Genomic DNA, 27,456 nt, shown 5'->3' on the forward strand with positions numbered 1-27,456 from the left:
ACACTCTCACCATCAACACCCCTCACCCTCAGACACCCTTACACTCATTACATCACCCACACACACATATTTGGAGAAACACACACCGTCACACAATCTTACTCTCAACATCACGCACTCATTCCCTCATACTCCCTCACTCACCCTCACACACCCTCACACACCCTAACACTCACACACCTTCACACCACTCTATTAACTCTCACACTAACTACACCGCACACCTCACCCTCACACAATTTTACCCTCATCCCTTCAACCTCAAGAACACTCAGTCGCCCTCACAACACCTAACTCTCCTACTCACCCACTCACACACCCTCACACTCCCTAAGTAACCTTCACAGAACTTCTCCCTCACACCGTAACACACCCACACACACACACTCCCTCACTCACCAGCAAACACACTCACTGACGCTCACACACCCTCACACACCGTCACACACCCTCAGCTTCACACACCCTCACTCACCCTCACACACACACACACAAATACAGCATCCAAAGGAAGAATAGAAATAAACCATCCTAATCCACACTCTAACTCCAACATAGAAATCCAGAGTCCTAATCCACCCTAATAAACTAACAGCCAAATTCACCCTCCAAATACACCCTCAAGATACGCAACAGAAATACATCCTGGAAAACAAAATCCAAAGGAAAAATACGCCATCCTAATCCACCAGCCAAATAAACAATCAAATTAAACTAAACAAAACATAATATAAGTAAAGACTCAAAAAATAGCCTCCTATTCCACCCTATTAAAAAAAATGATTGTGCATTTAACAAATTGATAACTTTTATGCCATTTTCTGAGACATAAACAACTTTTAGGACGAAATTAAAAACAAAGGGGGTCAACGGAGTCGTGCATCAGATACGTTACACACAAAATCTACTTCCCAAATGTGAGCAACAGCATGCAAAGATGTTTATCAGGCTTCAGGTCACAAAACAAAAATGATTCGGACAATATAACACCAACAAAACAACGAAAAAATATCTGGCAGGAAGCGAGGACGAGGATGTACAAACACAAATGTGAAACAGCCTACTTTTTATTGGGGGAATAAATAAGCATTATTCACCCGGGGAATGGGACGGATTAAACACAATTGTCAAGAGTTACACAAAAAGCCGTACGCATATAACACGAGCATTTATTCAAACGAAATTACATCAAATATACAACAAAAAAAAATTCGCTACTCTACAGTAATGTGGACATAAGTCAGAATTCTGATAGCAACATGGAGAAAGCATATATAAGAAGACAATATTGCTTTAAAAATACATCGTAACACAAAGCGGAGACATTGCATTGATTATTAACGAAGAGGAAGTATCACAAACCACAGCACGAAATTTACATACACATCAAAATAAAAAGCTATACAAACATACATTTAATAATAACTGAAATAACAGAACGTAGAGTTGAAACAATAGAAAATATTCACGCAGATATACAACATACTACACAATTACACAAAAAAAACACTGCTCTAATTATGAACACAACTACTAACCAAAAGCAAAGATTTTAAAAATTAGATCTGAACAATAGGATACAATGCATTACATACATAAAGAGCCGACAATTAAAAATAATCATCCTTCGTTGCAAAACAAAGACACTACTATGCAAATAAAACAAATAGGAAACAACAAATCGATTAATTCATACCACTATACACACACAAAACAAACAACAAAAAACATCTTACCTGTCGAACGATGCACGGAACAGACAACGAAGCCAACACTCCTTACACGGGACCCGCTTTCAACAATATGGGGATTTCCAATTAGACGCGAGTAAATTGTTACGCAAGGTGAGAGGATTTTGAAATCTCATTGGCTGACAGGGACGTCAATCAAAATAGTACGGGATTCCAAAAAAAAACTAGAACGCAATAACTTAAATACGTAAATATAATTATGGGACAGTCACACTTCTGCTATTTAACATTTCCAAAACATATAATAGAACAAAGATACACCAACAACTACACACACACACAAGCACACACACCACAATCACACAAATACACAACACACAAACACCCTCACACACCCTCACCCTCACACACCCTCACTCACACCCACCCTCACCCCCCCACCCTTACAACACACTCACCCTCACTAACCCTCACACACACACCCTCACACACCCTCACACTCACACACCCTCACCCACCCCCACCCTCCCTCACACACCTTCACACCCTCAACCTCACACATCCTCACTCACCCTCACACCCTCACACACCCTCACTCACCCTCATGACCTCAACCACACACCCTCACATGCCCCCACCCTCACACACCCCCACCCTCACACACACCCGCCCTCACACACTCTCACACATCCTCACACACCCACACACATTCTCAATAACCCTCACACCCTGACCCTCAGCCACCCTCACTCACCCTCACACTCACCCTCACACCCTCACCCTCACACCCTCATCCCCTCACCCTCACACACCATCACCCCCTCACTTACCCTCACCCCTCACAACACTCACACCCTCACCCTCACATGCCCTCAACCGCACACACCCTCACACACCCTCACCCTCACACCCCTTCACTCACCCTTACACCCTCGCCCTCACCCACCCTCAACACCCTCACCCTCACAACACCCTCACCCTCACTCACCCTCACCCTCGCTCACCCTCGCTCACCCTCAACGCCTCACCGTCACTCACCCACACCCTCACTCACCCTCAACCCCTCACCCTCACTCACCCTCAACTCCTCACCCTCACTCACCCTCACCCTCACTCACCCTCAACACCTCATCCTCAACCCCTCACCCTCACTCACACTCACCCTCACTCACCCTCACCCTCACCCTCACTCACCCTCACTCACCCTCACCCTCACTCACCATCAACGGCTCACCCTCACTCACCTTCACCCTCACTCACCCTTACCCTCACTCACCCTCAACACCTCACCCTCACCCTCACTCACCCTCAACTCCTCACCCTCAACCCCTCACTCACCCTCACTCTCACTCACCCTCACTCACCCTCAACACCTCACCCTCACCCTCACTCACCCTCACCCTCACTCACCCTCAACTCCTCACCCTCACCCTCACTCACCCTCACCCTCACTCACCCTCAACGCCTCACCGTCACTCACCCTCACCCTCACTCACCCTCAACACCTCACCCTCACTCACCCTCAACCCCACAGCCTCACTCACCCTCACCCTCACTCACCCTCAACTCCTCATCCTCAACCCCTCACCCTCACTCACCCTCACTTACCCTCACCCTCACTCACCCTCAATAATCCCTCACCCTCACCCTCACTCACCCTCAACACCTCACCCTCACTCACCTTCACCCTCACTCACCCTCACCCTCACTCACCCTCAACACCTCACCCTCACTCACCCTCAACACCTCACCCTCACTCACCCTCACTCACCCTCAACACCTCACCCTCAACACCTCACTCTCACTCATTCTCACTCACCCTCACCCTCACTCACCCTCACCCTCACTCACCCTCAACACCACACCCTAAACTCCTCACCCTCACCCTCACTCACCCTCACCCTCACTCACCCTCAACCCCTCACCCTCACTCACCCACACCCTCACCCACCCTCAATGCCTCACCCTCACTCACCCTCAACCCCTCACCCTCATCACCCTCACCCTCACTCACCCTCAACTCCTCACCCTCACCCTCACCCTCATCCTCACCCTCACTCACCCTCACCCTCACTCACCCTCACCCTCACTCACCCTCACCCTCACTCACCCTCAACACCTCACCCTCACTCACCCTCACCCTCACCCTCACTCACCCTCACTCACCCTCACTCACCCTCACTCACCCTCACTCACCCTCAACACCTCACCCTCACCCTCACTCACCCTCAACACCTCACCCTCAACCCCTCACTCTCACTCACTCTCACTCACCCTCACTCACCCTCAACCCCTCACCCTCACCCTCACTCACCCTCACCCTCACTCACCCTCAACGCCTCACACTCAACACCTCACCCTCACCCTCACTCACCCTCACACTCACCCTCAACTCCTCACCCTCACTCACCCTCAACACCTTACCCTCACTCACCCTCAACACCTCACCCTCACCCTCACTCACCCTCACAACACATATTGTGTTACAATAGGTGTCACATTTGCGGAAGATAAAACTATTGGCATTGTTAAAAACAAAGCTATTAATTACGCTATTTTCAAAACAAGCACATACATAAAAAATGTGTCCTTTACAATACCAATAGCTCAAACTTTCATAATGCGAAACCTATTGCATTGCTGTGCTTCTCTCCCCTGCTGCACTCTCCTGCTCTCTAGAGATGTGGCATAACGCCCAGAGCTGCCATATAAGTCACGTAAATACAAAACATGTTGGATTCCAAATGCTATAGGTGTCACATTCGCGAAAGTTATAACTATTGGCATTGTAAATGACAAAGCCATCAATTTAGCAATTTTAACAACCAACAAATAAATAATATATGTCATTTACTAGACCAATAACTACAACTTTTCTAATGCGAGACATATTGCATTCCAACCCCACTCATCCACGCAACCTCACTCATCCACGCAACGCCACTCACACACGCAACGCCACTCACACACGCAACGCCACTCACACACGCAACGCCACTCACACACGCAATGCCACTCACACACGCAACGCCACTCACACACGCAACGCCACTCACACACGCAACGTCACTGACACACGCAACGCCACTCACACACGCAACGCCACTCACACACGCAACGCCACTCACACACGCAACGCCACTCACACACGCAACGCCACTCATCGACGCAACGCCACTCATCGACACAACGCCACTCACACACGCAACGCCACTCACACACGCAACGCCACTCACACACGCAACGGCACTCACACATGCAACGCCACTCACACACGCAACGCCACTCACACACGCCACTCATCCACGCAACGCCACTCATCCACGCAACGCCACTCATCCACGCAACGCCACTCATCCACGCAACGCCACTCATCCATTTGCAAAACGAAAAAGGTCAAACTCTTCTATTGCGAGACCTATTGCATTTTCAATGCTTGTTTTTCTTACCCATCAGAAGCACGGAGAAAGCGCTATGGCTGACAGAAAGTAATGCAAGTGTTGTGCACTGACCTTCAGGAGCAGGTTACTGGCAGTGCATACTCCGAGTTACACAATACAAAGCCCTTTCAGCAGAAGCCCTCAGAGGAATAGGGTTTTTGCATGCAGGAATCATTAAGCGGGAAACTAGCCTTGAAATCGGTAGTCTGACGTCTGAATCTGGAGGGTTGGCATGTACGGCTCAATGTATTTTAAAATAAAACATTTTCCATTTATTGTGCTAAAATTCCTTGAGGAAGAACTCCAAAACCAAGGTAAGTAATATTAAATCATGTTATTCTGAGAAATATTTTACAATTTGCTTCTAAGTCCACTGATCTCCAAATATACTCCATGTAATTAACTTCCCAGGTTATGTATTGCACCAAAAAGTGAAGAGAGCCCAAACGCTAGTAATCATTCTCTCAGCCCTAATGGGAAACAGCCTTTACAACGAGGTAAATACATCGCATGCCTTTGCCACGGATTTTTTAGCACACATATTTTTACCGCAATTATGCATTTACATTGCATGCCATTATCACACATTTAAGGTAAGTTGGGTGGGTGGGTGGGGTCTCCCCCCACAAATACATTGTTTTTAAATCTAAAAACAATATGTGGTATTGGCATGCGATGTAAATGCATAATCGCGGAAAAAACATGCATGCTTAAAAATGCGAGGCAAAGGCAAGCGATGTATTTACCAGCGTTGTACCGTCGTACAACAGGCCCTAATGATGTATTTTCATCCACTGTTCGAAGCGTCAGCCCACCACCCCAGAACTTTGAGTTTAGTTGCACCCCTAATCCCACTAATGAGAAACTAATCAAATGTTAAAAGGAATCCTTTTCCAGATGCAGGTTGAAAATGTCCTGAACCCCTGTAATCCATTTCCAACAGCTACCAAACCTCTGTCTCACTATAGACTAGTGAAAATGCAGTAGCCAGCCTTGAAAGCATTGTGAATCCCTAGTAGAGCATAGTCTACAATTCTGCAAGTGGTAACCATCACAGGCAATGTGTACTAAAAGAATAACGGGCCGAATGTTTCAATATTAGGAATAGCGATTACCTCATTAGGATTTTATGAGAATCGCAATTAAGTAATCGCTATTCCAAATGTATGAAAGCCATAGAGTTTCATTTAGCATTTCCTAGTGGGTCACAAATCGTGAATATTAAGGAGGTAGCTCGCAATTAGCGTCCCATAAGAAATAGCTAAAATCACAGGGATGGTGGCCTACTGGGGTCAGTATACCAACATGTCTGTGATTGCTTTTAAATAAAGCTTAAATTTTTTTTTAGAAAAGAAAAATGAACGATTTCTTTTCATAATTTAAGAGCAGACAGTGGTCTGTGAAACCATTGCCTGCTCTTAAAAAACGTTTATATGAATTTTCACAAAGGGGAAGGGTTCCCTTGGAGACCCTTCCCCATTTGCGAATGGGCTACCATCTACTTGAAGTAGGTGGTAAAATGTGAATATTTAGCAACCACATTTCGGTCGCTAAACATTCTTACATACCACTGCGATTCGGTATTCGGACTAAACGCCCTAAAGATGCCCATTCCTAATTCCGAAGCGGTATGTATTTGCAATTCCAAGTTTGATGTTACTGATTCGCAATTTGGGAATGTTACATACCAAAATGCATTTTTCTAGTCGGAAACAGCCCAATTCTGCAAATTGGGCTATTTGCGACCTTGAAAAATGCTGGATACATCCAGCCCCAAGTCCACTAGGCATGAAAGATGGTAGGTCAGAAAAAAGAAATAAAAGGGTTTCAGGGACTGCACAGTTCACGGTCGAGTGGCACTTTTGCCCCAATAGTCTTCACTGTCACCACAATGCACTCACTATAAGATGCAGAGTGTAAATATATAGGAAAGAACTCTGTAACTCTGAGCAAAGGCACAAGCGAATGTCAATTATTGGTCTTCAAGCGAAGACCCCAAAGGTACTTGATCATTTGGCACTAGAGGGTAAAGTATGGGTCTGCTGGAGACGGCTGTCTGTGTGTGAGTTCAGGCTTCTAGACAGTGTACTGAGTGGATCGACAGGAGAGGGTGCGCTGGAACTTTAAGCACAAGGGATAAAATGTTCACAGGATTATGGTTCTGGTGGAGGATTGCCTGCGTGTGTAAGCTCAGGATGCCAGAGGATGCAGAGTGTGAGTTTGCAAGAGGGAATCCTAGGGTGTGTAAGGCTGACACAAGAATGTGCAGCTGGTGAGTCTTCAGTTGTGGACAGAGCACTAGAACGTTCGACAGTGTGAGAGCGCACCGTGAAATCAAGCACACAACTAGTAACTCTTCTGCCTTCTCTTCCCAGTGTTTAGCCCCTATCACAATCAACCATGCCTCGGAAGAATTTAACAACAGTTTGGAGCACCTGCTGCAGGAGAAGGTGAACGGGTGAGAGCCTTGACCGTCTATCAGTTTTCCACTCAAGATTTAAAAATAGTGTCATTTTCCTACATACACATGCTCGAATCAATCCTTCTTATCAGAGTTGGAATCACCTGACACTTACGACAACAGGAACATTAAATCGCATACACCTAGTAGTGGTAGTTTGGAACAATGTCACTCTCGGAACCTTGGAAATGAAATTGTTACTTGCAGTTAAATAACAGAATGAGCACAGCACATCTATGCTTCCACAGTTCTGTCAATCCTGGCATGTTTTGCATTGAAGGTTTTGTGAAGCAGTGGGAATGTGTACGCTTCTTTTGTTTGTAAATGTGGTGTCCCAGATTAATTGCATGGATCTGATGTGATTTAGCTGGTCTGTATATGCTTGTTGTCGCTGTTTTGAACGTTTACTGTTGTGGAGCGCACTGACTCAGATGCTCTGTATAGACTTGTAATCTTTGATATAAACATTTACTGCTGTAAGGCGCTCTGATACCTTGCGGTCTAGCTAGCACTATATAAAACTCACAATTATATAAATGTGTGGCATTCAGTTCAGGCAGTATTATAATTAGAACGTCCGTCCTCATGTTAGCTTAAAACCCAGGCAATAAATTGGATGTGCTCTGAAACCCATTCCTTTATTCTTTTTCTCTACCTACCCACTATAGAAAATGATCACTTGCTCAGAAAACAACTCAAGAAGAGAATCCTGTCTTTGAGCAGCATGTGAAGCACCTATAAGTCTGTATTTCTACGTGCCATCCCCATAGTATTTCCATCGGTACACCGCCACCCACAGCCCCAGAACCCCACAAAATACACACAGACAAGTTAGTGGAGTAAAGAAGCTGCAGGTTTATTTGTTGTACAAATAAAAAAGGTGGGTTAACTTACAGGCGACCCCGTCTGCCCCGCAACCCCTCATTGCAGGGTACCTGAAGATGAGCCAAAGAAACACCAGCGGCCATAGCCCGGTGTAAAACCTGGGAGAATAACTCGTCCCACCGGTAGACCTATCGTCCACCCACTCCTCCCCCTGAACAAGGGAGAGTTAACTCACACCTTCCTCAGACGGGCGGAGCGCTATATGGCAAGCCCCCGGTTGCTCAGGCTTACAACAGCCCTAAGGACTAACGGGGCGCCGTTGTACCCCAAGTTCCCAAGAAGGAACCCTTGGAGTATGTCTGACTCTGCACGGTGCGCTTTGCACTGGAGGCTTCAAGTCCAGTTCCTGCGCCTGTCTTGTATAGGGATCGCCCTGTAAATCCTCCACAGCCCTAGTTGTGGCGACCACTGCGCCCAGAGCCCCCACCACTTAGCCCTTATTTCTCCTCTATTTGCACCCCGCTAATTCAAGAGCTTCCCCTAAGTCTAGGAGGAATATCACCCTACCGACCTTGGACCAGTGCACCCCATCAGATTCCCAGCAGCCAGTGGATTTCGAATGCAGCAAGCCGTGTCTTATGAAGCCCAAACCTCACATCTCCGTGAATTTACGCATGGCTGCGTTTACGCGCCTGCGGGTAACTTCTAGCGCCTCCTGAGATCTCGCCAGATGGGTCTAGGCGTTATGTCAGACCACCATAAGCTACATGCTCCCAGCTCGCCGCTCAGAGTGCTAAGGTCTCCTCTCATTGCGTCCAACAGACGTCTTTTGCCTAATGTTACCAATTCATTCCCCCCCAGGTGTACCACTATGATATTTGGCTGTCGTCTACTCTCCTTCAAAGCCCTATGTATCGTTCCCAGTAGTTCAGCCCAGCGCATTCCGGGGATGCCGAACCAAGATATATTAATGTTGCTAAAGCCATGCTTCCAGGTGACTGCATCCACCCATCGTGCCATTCATGAGATATAAGAGTGACCCATCACCCACACCTCAGTTCCTGAAATGAGACACAATGGTTGTAAGTCTTTTGAATTGAATTTAATTTGAATTTGAATTTGAATTTGAATTTGAATTTGAATTTGAATTTAAAAACATTTATATAGCGCACTTTTACCATGCGGTTTCTTGGTTTCTTTTGTTTATTGCACACTTCCAAAACAATAGAGAAATTGACCACGCAACAGTGGCATTGTATTTCCACACTTCAAAACTTTGTACAGTTAAAGGGGGGAGATGTACACTTTCCCATCCCTCCCCGCCTAATTGCTCCCTGTGACACTTCTGATAGACGGGCATATGGCCCTCACTGGCCTCACATACGTTTTGTAGCAATTGGAGTCCCACCGCCCCACCTTTTTTATTGCTTCAGCTGACAGGCTTTCCCTGTAAGCGGTGGTGGCGTCCCCTATTCTGAAGGAGTGAGAGCTGTACTTGGCCCCATCCTTTGTGTAGCCCGACAGGAAAAGGCACCCCTGCATTATGTGCTCCACTTGGTATTTTGTCACATGGGAGCCGTCTAGGTGTATCAATAACAAACCGTCTATGCATGGGCGGCAGGACAGGAATGCGGCAAGTAGGGCCACAGGGCAATAGCTGTTGTTGCCCAAGCGGTGCAGGGAGATACCTTTCCCCCTGCCCGACTGGTCTGTTTTAGAATATCGTAAAAGGATCTCCACTGACTCAGCTGTCAGGCGCACATCCCTCATTTGCAGTGCCCGGGAGTTTACCTCTTTTTTGGACCGTGCTACCAGTTCTCCTATCCTAAATGCCCCAAAGAATGCTAAGCTGAATGTCGAAGGGAAAAGCGTAGCTTCGTATGCCGAATGGGCAACTGAGGGGAGAGCGTCCAACATCTTTCGTAGCGTCTCATAATCAATGGGGGCCTTTATGTCTAATGATTTGGGTACCATCCTCTCCCAGCCCTTAAGTGCTGCCCTGGTTGTAAACAATGCGGTGGGGTCTTGTTGTCCCAGCAGCTTGGGGTGGGGCCCGATGGCCGCCAGGTGGCCCGCCATCCATGAGTGGCTCTTCCCCCCATCTTTGGCCCATATCATAAATGCTTGAACCCTGTTTTCCCGTGAGTGAGCCTCTTGTTCCCATGGTCCCATAATTTCGCAGAATTTCTCCACGCACGCCTGGTATCTCCTCATCATCCGGGGGGCCAGTGACAGTTCGCCTAGTTCTCTAATACGCTGCGCCACCGCAACAGGTGCCAGAGCGGGGCCGGGAAAGGCGTCATCTCCTCCCTCGCTCTGGGCCATGCTTCCCGAAAACGCTGCCAATGGAAACGTGAGAGAGCGTCAGCGGCAGTGTTATGCGTCCCTGGGATGTGTCTAGCTCTACTTTCTACATTGTTGTACAGACATACCTTCACTAATTCCCTGAGCAAGCAAAGTACAAGCGCGCAGCTGGCTGACTGAGTGTTGATCGCTTGAACCACGGCCAGATTATCGGACCACAGGACTACCCTCTTTGCGGTTAGCATAGATGGCCAGAGGTGGAAGGCCACCACTTTTGGGAACAGTTCTAGAACCGTTATGTTAGATGTTATCCTTTTCTTCCTCCATGCGTTAGGCCATTTCTCTGCGCACCACTCTCTGTCCAGGATTGCTCCAAAGCCCTCCCTGCCTGACGCATCAGTAAACAGCGTCAGTTCCTGGCTGCTAGTCCAAGGGTCTCTCCAGATCACAGAGCCATTGAACTGTTCTAGAAACTCACCCCACAACCTCAGGTCTTCTTTGACACCCATGCTCAACTCTACCTCATGATGTCTGCATTTAATCCCGGCAGCTGTTTTGGCTAATCTACGCGCAAACGCCCTGCCTGCGGGGATCACATTTGTCGCGAAGCTCATTCTTCCATGCAAGGTCTGTATGTCATTCAAAGAAACTTTTTCTAGTTCCAAAACCGTCCTGATCTGGGCCGCTAGTTCGCTGACTTTTTCTGCTGGCAGCCTGGCTTCACCTGCCTTGGTGTCGATCTCTACTCCCAGGAAGACTAACACTTGTGCTGGCCCTATTGTCTTCCCCGGTGCCAACGGCACACCCAACTGCCCTGCTACTTTTTCGAATTTCTCTAACGCTTCCGCACAATCTTGTGTGTCCTCTCTCCCCACAAAAAGGAAATCGTCTAAGTAATGTGTCACGTTTCCAACCCCCTCGGTAGCTTGCAGCACCCACTGGAGGAAGGTGCTAAATGCTTCAAAGAACGCGCATGAGATGGAGCACCCCATGGGCATGCACCTGTCATAGTAGTATTACTGGCCTAACCTGAAACCCAGTAGATGCTGGCTGCTGGGATGCACCGGTAAGAGGCGGAAGGCCGACTCTATGTCCGCTTTAGCTAGCCAGGCGCCCCTGCCAGCCCTTCTTACCAAGTCCATGGCCATGTCAAATGAGCAGTAAGAAACTGAGCACACCCCTTCTTCCAAGTTGTGGTTGACAGACTCGCCCTCGGGATAAGACAGGTGGTGGATCAGTCTGAAGGCCCCCGGCTCTTTCTTAGGGACTATCCCTAGGGGGGAAACTATAAAATTAGCTAGCGGTGGTCGCCGGAACGGCCCCGCCACTCTGCCCAGTTCTATTTCTTTACACACTTTTGCTCTTACCACCTCAGGGTTCTCTTTGGCTGATTTCAGGTTTTCAGCATCCCGTGGGCGTGGGGTCCCTATGTAAGGTATGACAAAGCCTTCTGCAAAACCTCCCAAGAGCAGTCTCCCGTCCACTCTCTTGGGGTATTTATTCAACAGGGGAATCAATCGCCCTAAGCTGACAGGTGAGGGCCCTTTCACTGCTCTAGAATGTGTAGGGGTGGCGTGAGAAATCGGGGAGGTGCTGCAGACATGTGAGGGCCCTTTCACTGTTCTAGAATGTGTAGGGGTGGCGTGAGAAATCGGGGAGGTGCTGCAGCAGGCTAGCGCTAGGGAGTGAATGACAGGGGGGGTTGGGGCTGGTCGCTATCTGCATCAGAGCTACTTGTTCTGCCAAGCGCCCCCCCTCCCTCTGTAATGTCCACCCTGCTTCTGCCCTTTTTGCGCCCTACATGCTCCTGCCTGGTGTTGCCCTCCACAATTGCTGCATGTGTGCGTGAACTTATAGGAATTCCCCCAGTGGCAGTGCCCATTGTTGAATAATCTGCAGGAACCGGCCTGGGGCTTCCAACCTCCTCTTTTCTGACCCCTCCCCCGGTGGCCACCCCGAAAGGGCGGGTTGCTTTGGTCAGCCTGCTGCTGAGTGTGGCTCTTTTCAGTGGGTGCTATCTTTGTATCCAGCCCTTTGCTATCTGTAGCTGCGCCTTGCAGTGCTCTGGAACCCATGTGGTCCATCCAAAGTTGTACTTCCTTGTGATCCCAGCGCATGTTAGGGGACCTGGACATCTTCTTTCTGAACTCCCTATCGTAGTTCAACCAACCTACACCCCCCCATTTTTTGGCTTCATTATGTATTAGTCTGCCGTACTGAACCAGGACTGGTCCCTGGTCTGAAAATGTTTCCATTATAACAGAAGATAATATAGCAAAGGCTTCCAACCAAGTGTCAATGGATTTTTCAGGCCATGGTTGAAACTTGACTTTTTTCTCGTCCTCTTTCAGCCCCGCCCTGCGCACATCTGTACCTTGCTGCCCTAACATGAGTAAAGAAAAAATATCGATAAACTCCCTCTTCCAGATGAGTTCTTTTGCTGCCAGAGGGACCTCCCAGGACAGAGAAGAGCGCCCTGACAGTAGAGGTGCGTCCAACACCACCTCCTCTTCACTAGGTGGCAACTCCGGGAGGGGTGCTGACACTGGCGTCATGGGGGGACTCGTTGCAACCAGTGGGGGGTTCACCGTGATCGATGCTGTTGGCATAACAGGCAAAGGTTGCGCTGGTAACTCAGGTGCTATCGGTGCTAGTCCCGGTGCTGGTGCGTCTATTGGCAAGGGGGCTGGCGCCGGTGAAGGCGGTGTGGCTGGAGCAGGAGGGGACGGTGTGGCTGGGGTGGCCCCCACCGGCTCAAGGGCTACAAGCGAGAACGGTGTGGCTGGGGTAGGTCCCACCGGCTCCATAACTACATCTTGTTCTAATGGGGGCCCCGGAGGGCGATTCCCTGATACTGGGGAGGCTGTTGAAAGTGGGTTAGTAGCTGCGCCCCCGGTGCCCCAGACATTCGTAGGGTTTCCTCCCCCCCCCTAATGTTGTCAACACTTTCTTTCATTTCCGCCATAAATAGTTGCAGCATGGACATGATCTTACCAAGATCGCTCTTTCTGGCGTATTCCGCCGGAGTGTGTGGGGGGACGTGCATACCGGAAGGACCGGGTACCTCGTGTACCATTGCGATTGTCGTTTTTGCGCCACCCTTCTTTTTTGGCGCGGGGGGGACTCTTTGTTCGTGGCAACCCGCTGTCTCTTTGACACCCTAGCGTGTCCTGCCCCCATTGAGTCCTCACCATCCAGGGGTGTAATGTCAATGGTACCCAAGTGTTCTGTGTTGCTGGCATTGAGCAGATCATTGGCCCAGGCCAGGCCATTGGCCCTAACGAGTTGCAAAAAGGTCGTCGCCTGCGCATTCGAAGCTGACGCTCTTCCCGAAGATGCTTTACGTCCGGACATCCTGCGCGGTCTTTTAAACCCTGCAAGAAAAATGAAAGGTGACCACCCAAGCTAGCTGTACGATGTGGTTCCAACAACCCATCCACCTCTTGTTGACGCTGCCCCCCTGCCTATCGTATACTTACTTCGTGCACTTGCGCGCTGGCGGGCCAAAACGAGCGTCAAACTGGCCTTCCGATAGCGATGCGACCGGTAATCCTGACTATGAGCCCGCTCCTGTATTCAACGTAATAACATTATAGTCAAATCATGCATTCAACGTCTTGTGGGCATATAGAGGGCCCAAAAAGGGGGGGGGACTGGACCATGAACACCGGTCCCCCCAGGGCAGGGCCCATGCCTCCGCCTATCCTAACTGTGAGCTCACTCCTGTATCTAATGAGATAAAATATACTCAATAATGTATTCCTTGCGTAGGAGACTTGAAGGGTGGGGGGGGCCAAGGAGGACCGGACCATGAACACCGATACCCCCAGGGCTGCGCCCTTACCCCCCTGACCCGCGTCGGGGATTCCCCCCCAGCCCCTTCTCTCGGGCTTACCTTTTAATTGTGCCTTGGCACCGTGCTCCCGCTGCTCCGTTGTTTGCCCACCCCTGCCTGTAACAAGGAAAAACGCGTTAGACATAAATGATAATGCCATATTATGTCCTCTCATCACTTGTGAGATAGGTACATTAGTTATAACGAATTACGGTTATGGGCAATCAAGGAATACCTAAATTGGGCACGCCATGGCTATCAATCTACAAGCATTTCCGCACGAAAACTGCTGCATTTAAAATCCCCCATTTTGACATTGTGACGAGATAGACTTTACCCAGCTGGCACAGCAACCCGCGGCCCACAAAATGAGCTTAAACCTGTGGTGTCATTCTGTATAAGACTCTGACTGATAGTTCTGCCTTGTGCCCATCACTGTTGTTGTAGCTTTTCTTTATAAATACCTCTTCGCTGGGGCTATTCTTAACCTGGTACTTAATTCCTTGTTACTGAAAACTGCCACCCCTTGCATACAAGGCTGACCTACTACAAGGCCTGCTGGTTATCGCTCACGCTCGCTATGTGGCCGGGACACGTGCCACGCAACGGCAAGGCTGCCCGTGCTCCAGCCCTATTCACAGGCCCATGCAGGCAATGCGAAGCCGGCAACCTGCCTGAGACCATGCAGTCACGGCGACGCACCTCGCGCCATGAAGGCGAAGTACCCCGGTGCGCGGCAGAGTCCCCCGCGTGAGAGGCCACCCTGCCCAGATGCCGAAACCAAGTCGCCAGCACCGCGGCCCGCAGCGCCGCCACCCGCTCGCCACGCGCCCTTTGACAATTTAAGCGTATATGGCAATGCGGGTGAGTATGACGATCGCTGCCATTGCGGGCGGCCAAACCCACAGCACGATTGAGCACCCACAACGCGGGCGGCCCAACACGCAGCACGGCTGAGACACACAGCCCAGCGGGCGGCCCAACCCACCTTTTGTAACCCGATCCTTATAGTAATGCGGGCAGGTCGCATGTACACGTCCGGTACGCATGTACACACCCACCCGAGATGCTTTGATTTTCACGCTCCACCCCAGGCGCCATATTGGTAGGGGCGGAGCGCCGTAGCGTACAATGTTAAATGCCATCGAAAGAACACAGCACAATGATCATGCGCCTTAAAAGCATATTCTGTAATGTTCCTGCGACTTAAACAATAAGAAACTAAAATTATACACAAGCCTCCACCTGACCCGACACGGACTTCGTGCTTCCCCGTGGCGCGGCCACGGAGCCCTGTACAACTTGGGTTTTTTACCCAAGGACGGGCCCGAGGGAAACACGGCGAGTCCACTTACCTTTTCGACGAAGATGAACGATGAAAACGGTCTACGATCCGGGAGGGGGAATGGGGGGGTGGCAGCCTACGGCCGGACCGCGACGTGGAGCGGAAGAACGGACGACCTATCTAGGTGGTGGGCAGCATCAAAGAGGACGCGTGGAGGGCGGACCTCCCATATAAGCCTTCCCTGGGTACTACCCCTTATGGTTTGCGGCTGCCCCACGGACATACTACGGGGTCTACCCTCCTATATGGGGTCCCCTGCAGGGACCACGGGTATTCTGCATTTGTTCCTCCATGGAATTCAGAGTGCGGCCTGGTTGCAGCCGTGGAACTCTTTTCCAGAGTAACTTAAGGCTTTGGGCATAGTAATATTTACATTTCAGTTCGTGTACTTTTCATTACCCAACATGAAGCAATATGTCTGTTAAAGGAATTTTTTTTTTATTTAGGCCGTGCGCCTCTGATAGACTACGGGAAGATGGGTCCTAGTTCTAAGTAATAAGGGGACTTGTCAGAGGTGCACTGACAAAAAAGAACAACCAGTAAAAGGACACACAAGAGGAAACGTGGAGGAATCTGACATAGTGTTGTGCTACTTACTAGCATTTTTTCCCGACCGTGTCTTCCTTCTGCAGTCGAACCTGTTTCCGCTGCTAGGCATCTCCCTATGCCTCAGCGATTCTGGGGTCAGGCGAGATTTGGTTGGGTGGGGTTGTCCCTTGCCTCATTGCTGTTGTGTTTGGGGATGGCATGCTCCTGATCCTTGCTGTTTGAATGTAAATGATTGCAGGCCTGATTTTACTTTGAGGCAGAAGTCACTTGTTTGTCATTGTAGCGTTTAATTTACCAAACTATCAGGGTGGTAGTACTTCTGAAGCAGATTGTGACATTTGGCTATAAATGGCTACCTAAATTTTGGCTCAGTGCTTGGCAACATTACTTTGGGCTGTTTGAGCTGTTACAGTTTGGCTGCTATTTTTGTCTGCATACTAGACATTCCTCACCCGTTTACCTTGACTTTGCTGCACCTAGGGTTTTTTCTTGCTACTGCAAATGTTTTCGTCGGGGGCTTTTTGCCGCTCATTTCTAAAATGCCTGAGTTCCAGATAATTTAATCCTAGATCCAGAGCAGCAAGGAGAGAGACGTCGAACATTTCGGAAATAACAGAAAGAAAAAGCGTCTTCAAGACTATGGAGACCTGTTCGTGACAGATTAATACTTCCACAAAATTCTAATCAACATCCCAGAATGTACTAACTCAAATGATATGATTGCAACAGTAGATACCATGACTACTCCGGTTCAAGTGTTAACTTCAGAAAATGATGCTCCAAAATCCTTGTAGGTGCTCTTGCAGCACAGCACTTTGGACCCTGCATTGTAGTGCTCCAAAAACGTAAAGAATTTCTGGACATTTCTGTGCATTTTACCTTTAAAATGTATTTAGTGGTGATGCTTAACTCTCACCTTTGGTGACTTAAGGAGGTCCTTTATTGGATAATTATTCACCTTTCAGTATGGCCTTTAAGACATTCTTTGAGCGTCGTGATCAGAAACCTAGTGTTCAAGATGAACTTTTGGAAATCGAACAAGGCTCTATGAATTTGTAGTCTTACATAAATAGGTTTAAGGCTTTGGCTCGTGAATCTGACTGGATGCTTTCTAATCTTTTTTCCATCTTTACTGAAGGGTTGGGAGAAGATCTGAAAGATTTACTAGCCCATATTGTGTTACTTTTCTTCATTCAAGAGTTATTTATAATCACGTTACTGACTGACACTAGAATTTAGGAGAGAGGGAGTGAAAAAAGAAACCTCACCAATCCAAAAGCTTCTTCTTCTAATAGTATTCAACAGTTCTCTTCTCTTAATTTTCAAAAGTTAGCTAACCCTGAAGAAAAGTGCTAGTGTATTTAGGATTTACTTTTTCCACTTATCTAAGAGGAAAGGTCAGAAAGAAGAAAATGTGATTTGTGTCTATACTGCTGACAAAAAGGTCACGTGTTGGGAAGTTGTCCTGTAAGACCAAAGAGGTCTTCGGAAAATGTATAAGTTCAGCTGTGAGGCAGGGTAATGAAGCACGTTTATGAAATTCATACTTGCCACAAACTCATCAACTAATAAGATTACAACTTTATAGTTCTCCAAGCAACTTTACATTTTGAGATTAAGGAGAAGGAAGTTCCTATACTATCATTAATTATTTTGCATCCGGAATATATATGAACATAATTGGGCAGATCTAAATACAAGTCCTTTGCGCAAAAAAGAAGTTCCAGGATTGGGAAGGCAGTTGATAGCACTTTAGTCTATTCTCGTTTAGTAAATGAACAGGCCAGTAAGATAACTTTATATATATGAGAAACCATTCTGAGCAGATCTCTTTTGACTTGTTAACGTCTCCTTGCTATCTAGTAATTATGGGAATCAATCAGTTAATGATTCATAACCCCTATATTAGCTGGTTGGTAAAAACGTTATTCTTTGGGTCTTAATATTGCAGCGACCATTGCCATTCACATCAAGTCCAGCAGCTGGCAGCAGTATGTTTCTATTTTACCCACAGGTGTTGTGGCCCTTGTCAATTCTATTCCAGCTGAATATGCGGACTTCAAAAAGATATCTCAGGAAAACGAAATTAAAGTCTTGTCTTTGCAAAGACATTTGATTGTTGTATTGATCTTGAACACTTCACTATTTTTCCATTTGGGCAAGTGTATTCCTATTCTCTGAATGACAGAAGAGTCCTTCAAGGGTATTTGACACTAAACTTCAACATGTATTATTTACTCCCTCTAAATTGCTCACTGGTGCTTGCTTTTTCTTTGCTTCCAAGAATGGATCCTCTGAAGTGAGATTTTGTTTAGACTTTCATGGTTTGAATCAAGTTACTGTTAAAGATTGATATCCTCTTCCGCTGATCTCTGATATTTTAGAAATCTTAAAAGAAGGAGAAACCTTTATAAACTTAAATTATGGGTGTGTAGCCTCTCCTTAGAAACAGGCAATGGGTTAAACTTCTTTAGGCGACTATGAATATAGGGTAATACAGTTCAGCCTGTGTAACACCCTTTCAACAATTCATGGATTCTGTATTTTCAGATCTGACACACACTATGGAGATTTATCTATATTATCTCTTAGAGCCTAACTACGACACCATAGCCACAGTAGCGGTACGGGCACCACTGCATAGCTGTCTGACCGCCCTATTACAAGTTTGGCGGTCTGACCACCAAAGTACAGCTGCAACCGCCATGTATCCGTGTCCCTCGGTGGTGTTTCAGCAGTGTGAGGCCGCAATATGCCGCTGCGGAGTTTCCCTTACTGCAACCCTTTTCATGGCAGTCAGCCCGCCAGAAAAAGGGTGGTAGTGAGGAAACTAAGGGGGCCCTACATGGACCCCTTTTGCCTCTGGGCCTGAGGGCACATGCAGGGGGGCACAAAGTGTTCCCCCTGTCTGTATGCATCCCCTGTACCTGCACGGCATGGGCTATACAGTCCATCCAGTCCATGCCGTGCAGGAACGTGCTTTGGTGATCCCATGGCACTGCCTTTCTAAGACTCAGATATGAGCCTTAGAAAGGCACCACCGGGGGACCGCCAAAGCACCGCCCACCAGTCCACGAATAAACGCGTTATCTGGAGGGCAGGGTGCAGACGAGTCAGGCCGCTAACCTGACGGCCCGCTCGAAGACCGCCAAACTCATTGTTGGGCACTTCATTTTCTCCAAGACTCCTGTCTAACATGTAACTGATGTCAAATAAGTTTGGAACAGGTTAAAAGAAAATCATCTTCAAGGAAACATGAAAACATTTTCTTTAATCAAGTCTCAGTTGAATTTTTGAGCTTTCAAATCTCAGCTGATGGCATTGCTATGGATACAAAAAAAGTCAAGGCAATCCTAGACTGGGATGAACATAAGCCAGTCAAGGAAACTCAAAGTCTTGCAAATTAACATAGGAAATGTATCAAAAAAGTTTCTAAAATAATAAATTAATTCACAGATTTGTTAAAATAAAAGAAACCTTTTTTATGGACTCAGAAAGCTTTTTTTGTATTAAAGAAAAAGTTAACATAAGCTCCCCTCTCCCCCGATACCTCCAGATCCAAAAATTGGGACAAATCCACAAAGGTAAACTGAGATGTGTGGTCTAAACTTAGACCAAAGGTTTAAGTTATCGACTTTGGGAATTCACAAAGGGCATTTACGAGAACATTCACAATGTACACACTTGCATCAGAGATCCGGCACGAGTGTGGACATAAAGATAGTAGTCGTAAATGCCCTTCGTGAATTCTAAAATTCATATACTTAGGCGTTCGTTCTAAGTTTAGAACAAACGTCTAAGCTTACCTTTGTGAATCGGGACCAAAGAATTTATTGTGGAAACGGATTGCTCAAACAGCACTTAAAGAGCTGACTTCCTACCGGAAAATAGGAACCAGGCAGAACATCCTATAGCCTTCTATTCCCGAAAATTAAGCTCCTCTGAGACGAATTACTTTGTTTTAGAAAAGGAACTGCTGGCAATATAATCTGCTTTCAAAGAATAAGGACAGTTTCATCTTGTTGCAGTTCATGCAGTAATAACCAGAACAGACCATTGTAATCTTCATGTTTTACAACAAGCTGAGCATTGAAACAGTTGACCAGCTGTGTGTGCATATTTTTTTAACCATGTGGCTTCATAATCACTTATGTTCCAGGTTGTTGACAGTTTGTTCTGGAAGTACCTAGAAATTGAAGAATCTCCTTCACGGGATTGTATTCTTCAGCCTTGAGAAACTATTGGTGTGACCACTGTGATCAGTACTTTCTTGGAACAAGCAAGGGAACAAATTAAGAAAAGTCACTTTTATTCTTGAGAAGGCAGTACGAAGCATGGTCTTTTGTTTGTAAATGATAAGCTACTTGTCCCTGCTTAAGAGCTTCATAAAATTATTGGTCAGATTCATCACGATTCCAAATTTGATTGACATAGAGGTTAATGAAACACTACTGAACTCCATTTCAGAATTTTGTGGTGGCCAGCTTTAGCAAAAGATGTCAAGGACCGTGTTACATTTTGTGAAATTTGTGCCAAAGCAAAAGATTTGACTTTAGCCAAATCTGTTGTTTTTTTCCAAGATCAGGTAATACCCACTTTACCTTGGGAATTTGTTTGGACAGATTTAATTATTGACCATCATTGTTGACCATTCCTAATCCAATGGCAATGTTGTCAATGTAGTCACTATTGATTACTTTACAAAGACTTTCTGATATTGTTAGACTTCATGGTCTACCGAAGAAAATAATCTCCGATAGAGATGTACAATTTGTATCTAAATTTTGGGCCCATCAATGCAAATCTTTGGGCATCCTTAGAGCTCTCTCCCCTAGTTTTCATCCAGAAGTTAATGGGCAAGCAAAAAGAGAAATAAAATGTTTGAAAAAAAAGTTTTATTAATGCTACACAGTCTAATTGGGTGACTTATTTGTCATATGCCCAATTTGCATAGAGTAATGCTCAGCATTTTGCAACTGGTTTCAGTTTATTTTTTGGCAGCTATGGATACTATACTAGAAGTATTCTAGCAGTTTCAGAATTTCAGAGCCTGCTCAGGCTCATTGCCGCTGTATTTACGCCTGCACTAGGACGCTCGTGTGTTTTAAATTTTCCCGTTTTGGTCTTTTATTTAAATTTCTGTTGCACTTAGTTTTCCCCTGGTTTTAGTCCCGCATTGACATCGTCCGCATCGTACGCATTGCCTCGCTCTAATTTGTGCCCTCACCGCTACTTTGGCGGGCCGGTCCCTCGCTTCCAGATTTAGGTGGGCGCCATCTTGGGTGGGTGTTGGGGAAGCGCTGCACTGATCGGCGCTCTAGCAGTCAGGTGGACTGGCTAGAGGCTTACTTCAATCGAGAATTATGGCGCGCAGCGTGTGCGCGCTGCGTGAGCGCCGGAGTCACGCCAGAGTCCAGCCCGTCTGCGCCCGTCCACGCTGAGGACGGGCTGGGCAGCTGGACGCTTAGCTCTGAAATCTCCGACCCCCCACATTTTAGATATACCTTTCAGACTCTGTTCGAGCTTAAACCCCCGAGGCGCACATGTTTTCATACTTGTTCACCTGATGATCTTCTATGCCCTTTACCGTGTGGTTGCTTGACCCCACACACGGTAAGCTCCACCTTACTATCTTCTAGGCATATGCCTAAACAACCCACCTTCCCCAGAGTTAGTGCACTGAAGGAAGATTGTATCCTCGTAAATGCTCGCTCGCTCATTAAAAATAACATCTTGTTCAGGGAATTCGTAGCTGATAGGAGGCCATCCCTAGTCTTTGTTACGGAAACCTGGGCAAAGGAATCTTCCGGTCCAGATCTTATTGAAGCAATCCCGGAAGGATATTGCTTGGCTCGACAAGATAGACTGGGCCGGGTGGGAGGAGGACTAGCAATTCTCTACAGGGATTATCTCCACTGCCATATTGTTGCTATCTCTGACCCAAAGGACAGCTTTCAAGCCCTCTCCTTTTCCATAAGAAGTGGTCATAGAGCCCTTCTTAACGGAATTTTGGCATACCGCCCCCCTGGTCCACGAATTGATTTTGGACAACGGCTGCTCCATGTCCTAGAACCTTATTTTGGGCAAAAAGATTTTACGGTTCTGGGAGATTTTAATTTCCATTTAGAGAGGCACGACATCAAGGATACTATCTCCTTGTTGGATGCCATGGCAGCCTGCGGCTTTGTCCAGCTGGTTAAAGGGTCCACTCATCGAGCTGGTCACACGCTCGACGGAATCTTTTCCAACGACGAGAGGTTGACGATTAAGGACTCTATTCCGCTGTCATGGTCCGATCATCTGGCCGTTCCATTTGAGCTAGTCTGTCCGCTCATGGATGTGCCCAAAAATATACCCAGCAAAAAGGAATTTCGTAGGAACTTCAAGGATATTTCAAATAGCTCCATTTCCCCGTGGGCACCCAATTTGTTTTTATCTCAAGAAGAAAGTGTTTCTACAGCTGTCATGCAGTTTGAAAGAACCATGACTGAGGCTTTGGATGAACTAGCACCGTTCCAACCCTGTCGCCGAGTCAGAAAAAGGCCCTCGGCCCCCTGGTATTCGGAACACCTTAGACTCCTGAGACAGGAAGTAAGGAGGCAGGAGCGCCTTTGGCACTCGGGATGGGACCTAAAAGATAAGGAAGTGCATAAAACTTTGATGAGGAAGTATAAGGCGGAAATTATAAAGGCCAAACAAGAGCATTTTACGGCCCTGACAACCTCATTGTCCTCCCCTAGAGAGCTCTTTAGGGTTGTGGACTCCCTTATAACCCTCCAAACCCCTGATCCTGTAGTAGCATCCCAAGAGCTTTGTAACAACATTGCCTCTTTCTTCCAGGCAAAAATATTAGATATCTACTCTGCCTTGGAGCTGCAAAAATCTCTTATGAGTGGACTTCCTGCTTTAGGGGCTATGGATCATGCCCCGGCAGAAAATCTCCCTTTGGGAATTCTAGATTCTTTCCCCCCACTCTCGTTAGAGGATTTGGATTGCCTCCTTAATAAAACTAAATCGGGCTCTCCCTTGGATGTATGCCCCCTCAGGATTCTTAAACAGTGCAGGGAAACTCTTTTGCCCCCCCTGGTTGATATTATGAACAGAGCCATGAGGGATGGCCTCTTCCCCACCCAATGGAAAAGCGCGGTGGTAAAACCTCTTTTAAAAAAGGCCTCCCTGGATCCTTCGATCTTAAAAAACTTTCGGCCCATTTCATTACTTCCAGCTCCAGCTAAGATGTTAGAAGCACATCTTAACATGCATCTTGCTGCTTTTGTAGAGAGCTCGGCCTGCCTTGACTCCTCTCAACATGGTTTCAGGAGGGAACACAGTACTGAGCCGGCCCTCACCATAGTGTTGGATAATATCTGCACGCGTGTTGATGAAGGCCAGACCACCCTTCTGATCCTTTTGGATCTGACGGTGGCCTTTGATACCCTTTCTCCCTCAGTATTAACAACTCGGCTGAGGGAGATTGGGGTGCAAGGTGCAGCTCTAGATCTACTCACTTCTTTCCTCAATCATCGAGTGCAAAGAGTGCAGTTGGGGGAGTATCTATCTCCATCCCTACCTGTGCAATGTGGGGTCCCCTAGGGGTCGGCTCTTAGTCCGACCCTATTTAACATCTATGTGACCCCACTTGCCAGGCTCATTAAATCTTTTGGGATGGAGATAGTTTCCTATGCGGATGACACCCAGATCCTCGTCTCTCTCTCCCAGTCTAGTGTGCTGACTGCCTCCAATTTTAGATCCTGTATGGAGGCAGTCGGTCAATGGATGATTCTTAATTCATTGAAACTGAATGGAGAGAAGACGGAGGTAAAGGTGTTTGGAGGGAAAGATGACGTATGGTCATCCTGCTGGTGGCCAGACTCATTAGGAGTCTGCCCCACCCCTACCTCCTCTGCTAAAAATCTTGGGGTCATGATTGATTCTGCCCTCAATATGGGTAAACAGGTCAGCAGAACCATCTCCACCTGCTGGGGCATCATCCATGTCCTGAGGAGGATCAGGCATTATTTATCTCTGCAGGCAAGGAAACAGCTTGCTGTTGCCTTCATTGGTTCCCGGCTGGACTACTGCAATGCGCTGTATGCGGGAATGAACAAGAGTTTACTGCAGCGCTTGCAGATAGTCCAGAATGCAGCTGCCAGGTTTGTCCTGGATCTTCCCAAACGTGCCTCAGCCACAGCGGCCAGAAAGCTGTTGCATTGGCTTCCAGTTGAGGACCGCATCCACTTCAAGACCTTATGTATGACATATAGGGCTTTAGCCAAAAATAGTCTCACTGGTGTAGGATCCATCCTGTCCCGCTATATGCCCTCTAGGGATCTACGCTCCTCTGGCAAACTTCTTCTATCCACTCCTCGAATCAGGAGAGCGAAATGGGGCGGCAGGGCGTTCTCCACCTTGGCGCCCAAGTGGTGGAATGCCCTTCCGCTGGAAATAAGATCCCTACCCACTCTTCAGGCTTTTAGAAGCGCTCTGAAAACGCATCTCTTTGTGCAGGCATATCTGTAGTGGTGTCGTGCTCACATTTATGATTTGTTAGGCGCCTTGATGCCTTCGGGTTATTGTTTCTGCGCGGTATAAATTTTATTCAATCAATCAATCAGAATGACTTATTTCTGCAGTTCAATACTTAACAAAAAAACTAAAGAGAATAGCTATTGTTCCTTCAAAGAATTTAAAATGTTACAAGTCAACAGGTCAAACAAGTATTGAAGACCAACCTAAAAATGTAAAAGTGGAAATAGGGTTTGGTTGCCCTCAGCAAATTTACCCACCAGACTTAAAATATAAATGTTGTCTCAACCATATTTTGAACGCTTTAGAAAAAGTCATCTTTTAGGTCCTGTTACTCTTTGTTTAAAGGTACCATGTCCTTGGCGAGTTTATCTTTCTTTTAATTTCACTTTGTTAAATCCTGCCTTCTGCTTCCGACTCCGTAAAGTTTATTCTACTCCTTATCCTATATTTATAAATGAAAGTGAATGTGAATTATGTAGTTAAAGACATTTGTGATTCTAGGTTTTGTAGAGGCCAACTTCAGTATGTGGTGGATTGCAAAGGATATCCTCCTTCCGAAAGGGTCAGTGTGTGCTCCTAGATTTATAACAGCTTTCCATTGCCTTTTTTTTTTACATATAAGGACCTTCTGGGGGGATAAAGTGTTGCACCACTAACTAGAGTTGTTTTCCCGACTGCCTCTTCTTTCTCATGGCGGGTGCTTTTTTCCACTACTCCATTCAACGTGGCCATGCTTTGTTTGAGAAGGACTTGGTTGGGTCAACTTTACGTTTGCCATGTTGTTGTTGTGTGTTTGGAGATGGTGTGCTCCAGTCTTACTTTTTGAATGTATACAACACAGGGTTATGGGTTTGCCTATCACGATCCGCACATCTGATAGCTGTCTTTGTTTCAAAAAGGAGTACCAATTGTTATTATCCACAACTCAGGCTAAGGTGCTCTAAAAGGTGTTCAACACCTACCCACCAAGGTGTCAATTTGTCCACGGATTCAAATGAACCCAGGTCATACAATTATATACATAACACCTGAGCACACAACATCATTATTTCTATAATCCGATATATTTGTATTGCTCTTCAAACAATATCGCAGTGTCTCTACACCCTATCGTCCAAAATCCGTATTTTTCCGAAAGAAAATGCAGTGGTCCAATCACAGTCTTCAGTTAGATGTATGCTTTTAATTTTCAGATCAATAGTACATAGCACCACAGCAGCCATGCGCGTTTCGCCCACAGGGCTTTTTCAAGGCTTTATTTGATATCTTGAAAACTCAAATCTTGTAACTCGAGGGAACAAACGTCTGTCTTTCAGTTAGTATTGGCCCAGATGTCTACGAATGCGATCTCGGTTCAATTGAGATTAGTAGTGCCTGTTTGGCATTCCTCAGTAGGTAATTATGTCCCAGAACTGTAAGGTTCTTTGGCGTTTTCATCCAGGCACTATTTCCGGTCCAATTTGTTTAAACCAGTTTTTTTTTTATATAATGGTCGGATCATGATAAATCCAGACGCCTTGAGTCCATCACTCAAATTCAGGTGCAGCAACCCCCCAGTTCGTAAATTCTATGTTGTATTCCTTGTAGACTACTATTGACCTGAAAATTAAAAGCATACATCTAACTGAACACTGTGATTGGACCATTGCATTTTCTTTCGGAAAAATACGGATTTTGGACGATAGGGTGTAGAGACACTGCGATATTGTTTGAAGAGCAATACAAATATATCGGATTATAGAAATAATGATGTTGTGTGCTCAGGTGTTATGTATATAATTACTTTTTGAATGTGTTTGAATCCAGGTCTGGTTTTCCTTTGTGGAAGAATAACTTTTCTTCTCCAGTATTGGGGTGTCTTTCATAGATTCACATGCTTGAATATTCCCTGTCGTCGAAGTGGGAGTCCCACGGTACATAACATAGCAATATAGCAATAACACAAATATAGTACAAGAAAGGAAAAAAACATAGAGCTCTATAGAGAGAAAAAAGCTTGTCACTTCTATAACATATCACAGTCATTATGAATAGTCCAAACTCCAGCCAAACAGGCACCAGCACCCTCTAAAATGTTCTCTTCAGAGGCTCAGGCCCTCAGATTTTCTACCGCACTTCGTGTGAAGGGAGTGTTCCTGAGCTCTGCTCAGTTTTTTCTCTTTTTCTACTCAAAGAACAACTTTATCATGTCTACAGCCAAGAAGTCCCTCTTCAAACCTTGTTGGACTTGTGGTAAACAGCGACTTCATTCTGAGGACCCTCATAAGAAGTGCATTTATTGCCTCTACCCTGAACACCAGGTAAAGGATTGTAAAATGTGTAGGACTGTCTCCCAAAAGACTCTAAAGGGCAGAGAAGGGCGTCTCCTTCTGTGGCTGCAGAAGTTGAAGACTACCGAGAACCCCCTGTCAGATGTGGAGAGGGTGTCCTCAGTCAGGACTTCTTCATCCTTGAAGAGAGCCAGTGAGTCTCAGAAG

The 27,456-nt window shown here is 46.7% G+C and overlaps 1 protein-coding gene across 13 annotated transcripts in view; it reads left to right on the plus strand.

The window, feature by feature from the left end:
* FAM178B (family with sequence similarity 178 member B) overlaps positions 1–27,456 on the plus strand; it is a 2,777,737-nt gene that overhangs the window by 1,194,001 nt on the left and 1,556,280 nt on the right. For all 13 annotated transcript variants that reach the window (XM_078666947.1, XM_078666951.1, XM_078666950.1 and 10 more), the window contains one exon: positions 7,507–7,589. In XM_078666947.1, coding sequence (XP_078523073.1) covers positions 7,507–7,589 — 83 coding nt within the window. The remainder of the gene's footprint in view (positions 1–7,506; positions 7,590–27,456) is intronic.

The sequence above is a fragment of the Lissotriton helveticus genome, chromosome 11 (assembly GCF_964261635.1).
Source record: "Lissotriton helveticus chromosome 11, aLisHel1.1, whole genome shotgun sequence".
NCBI lineage: Eukaryota > Metazoa > Chordata > Amphibia > Caudata > Salamandridae > Lissotriton > Lissotriton helveticus.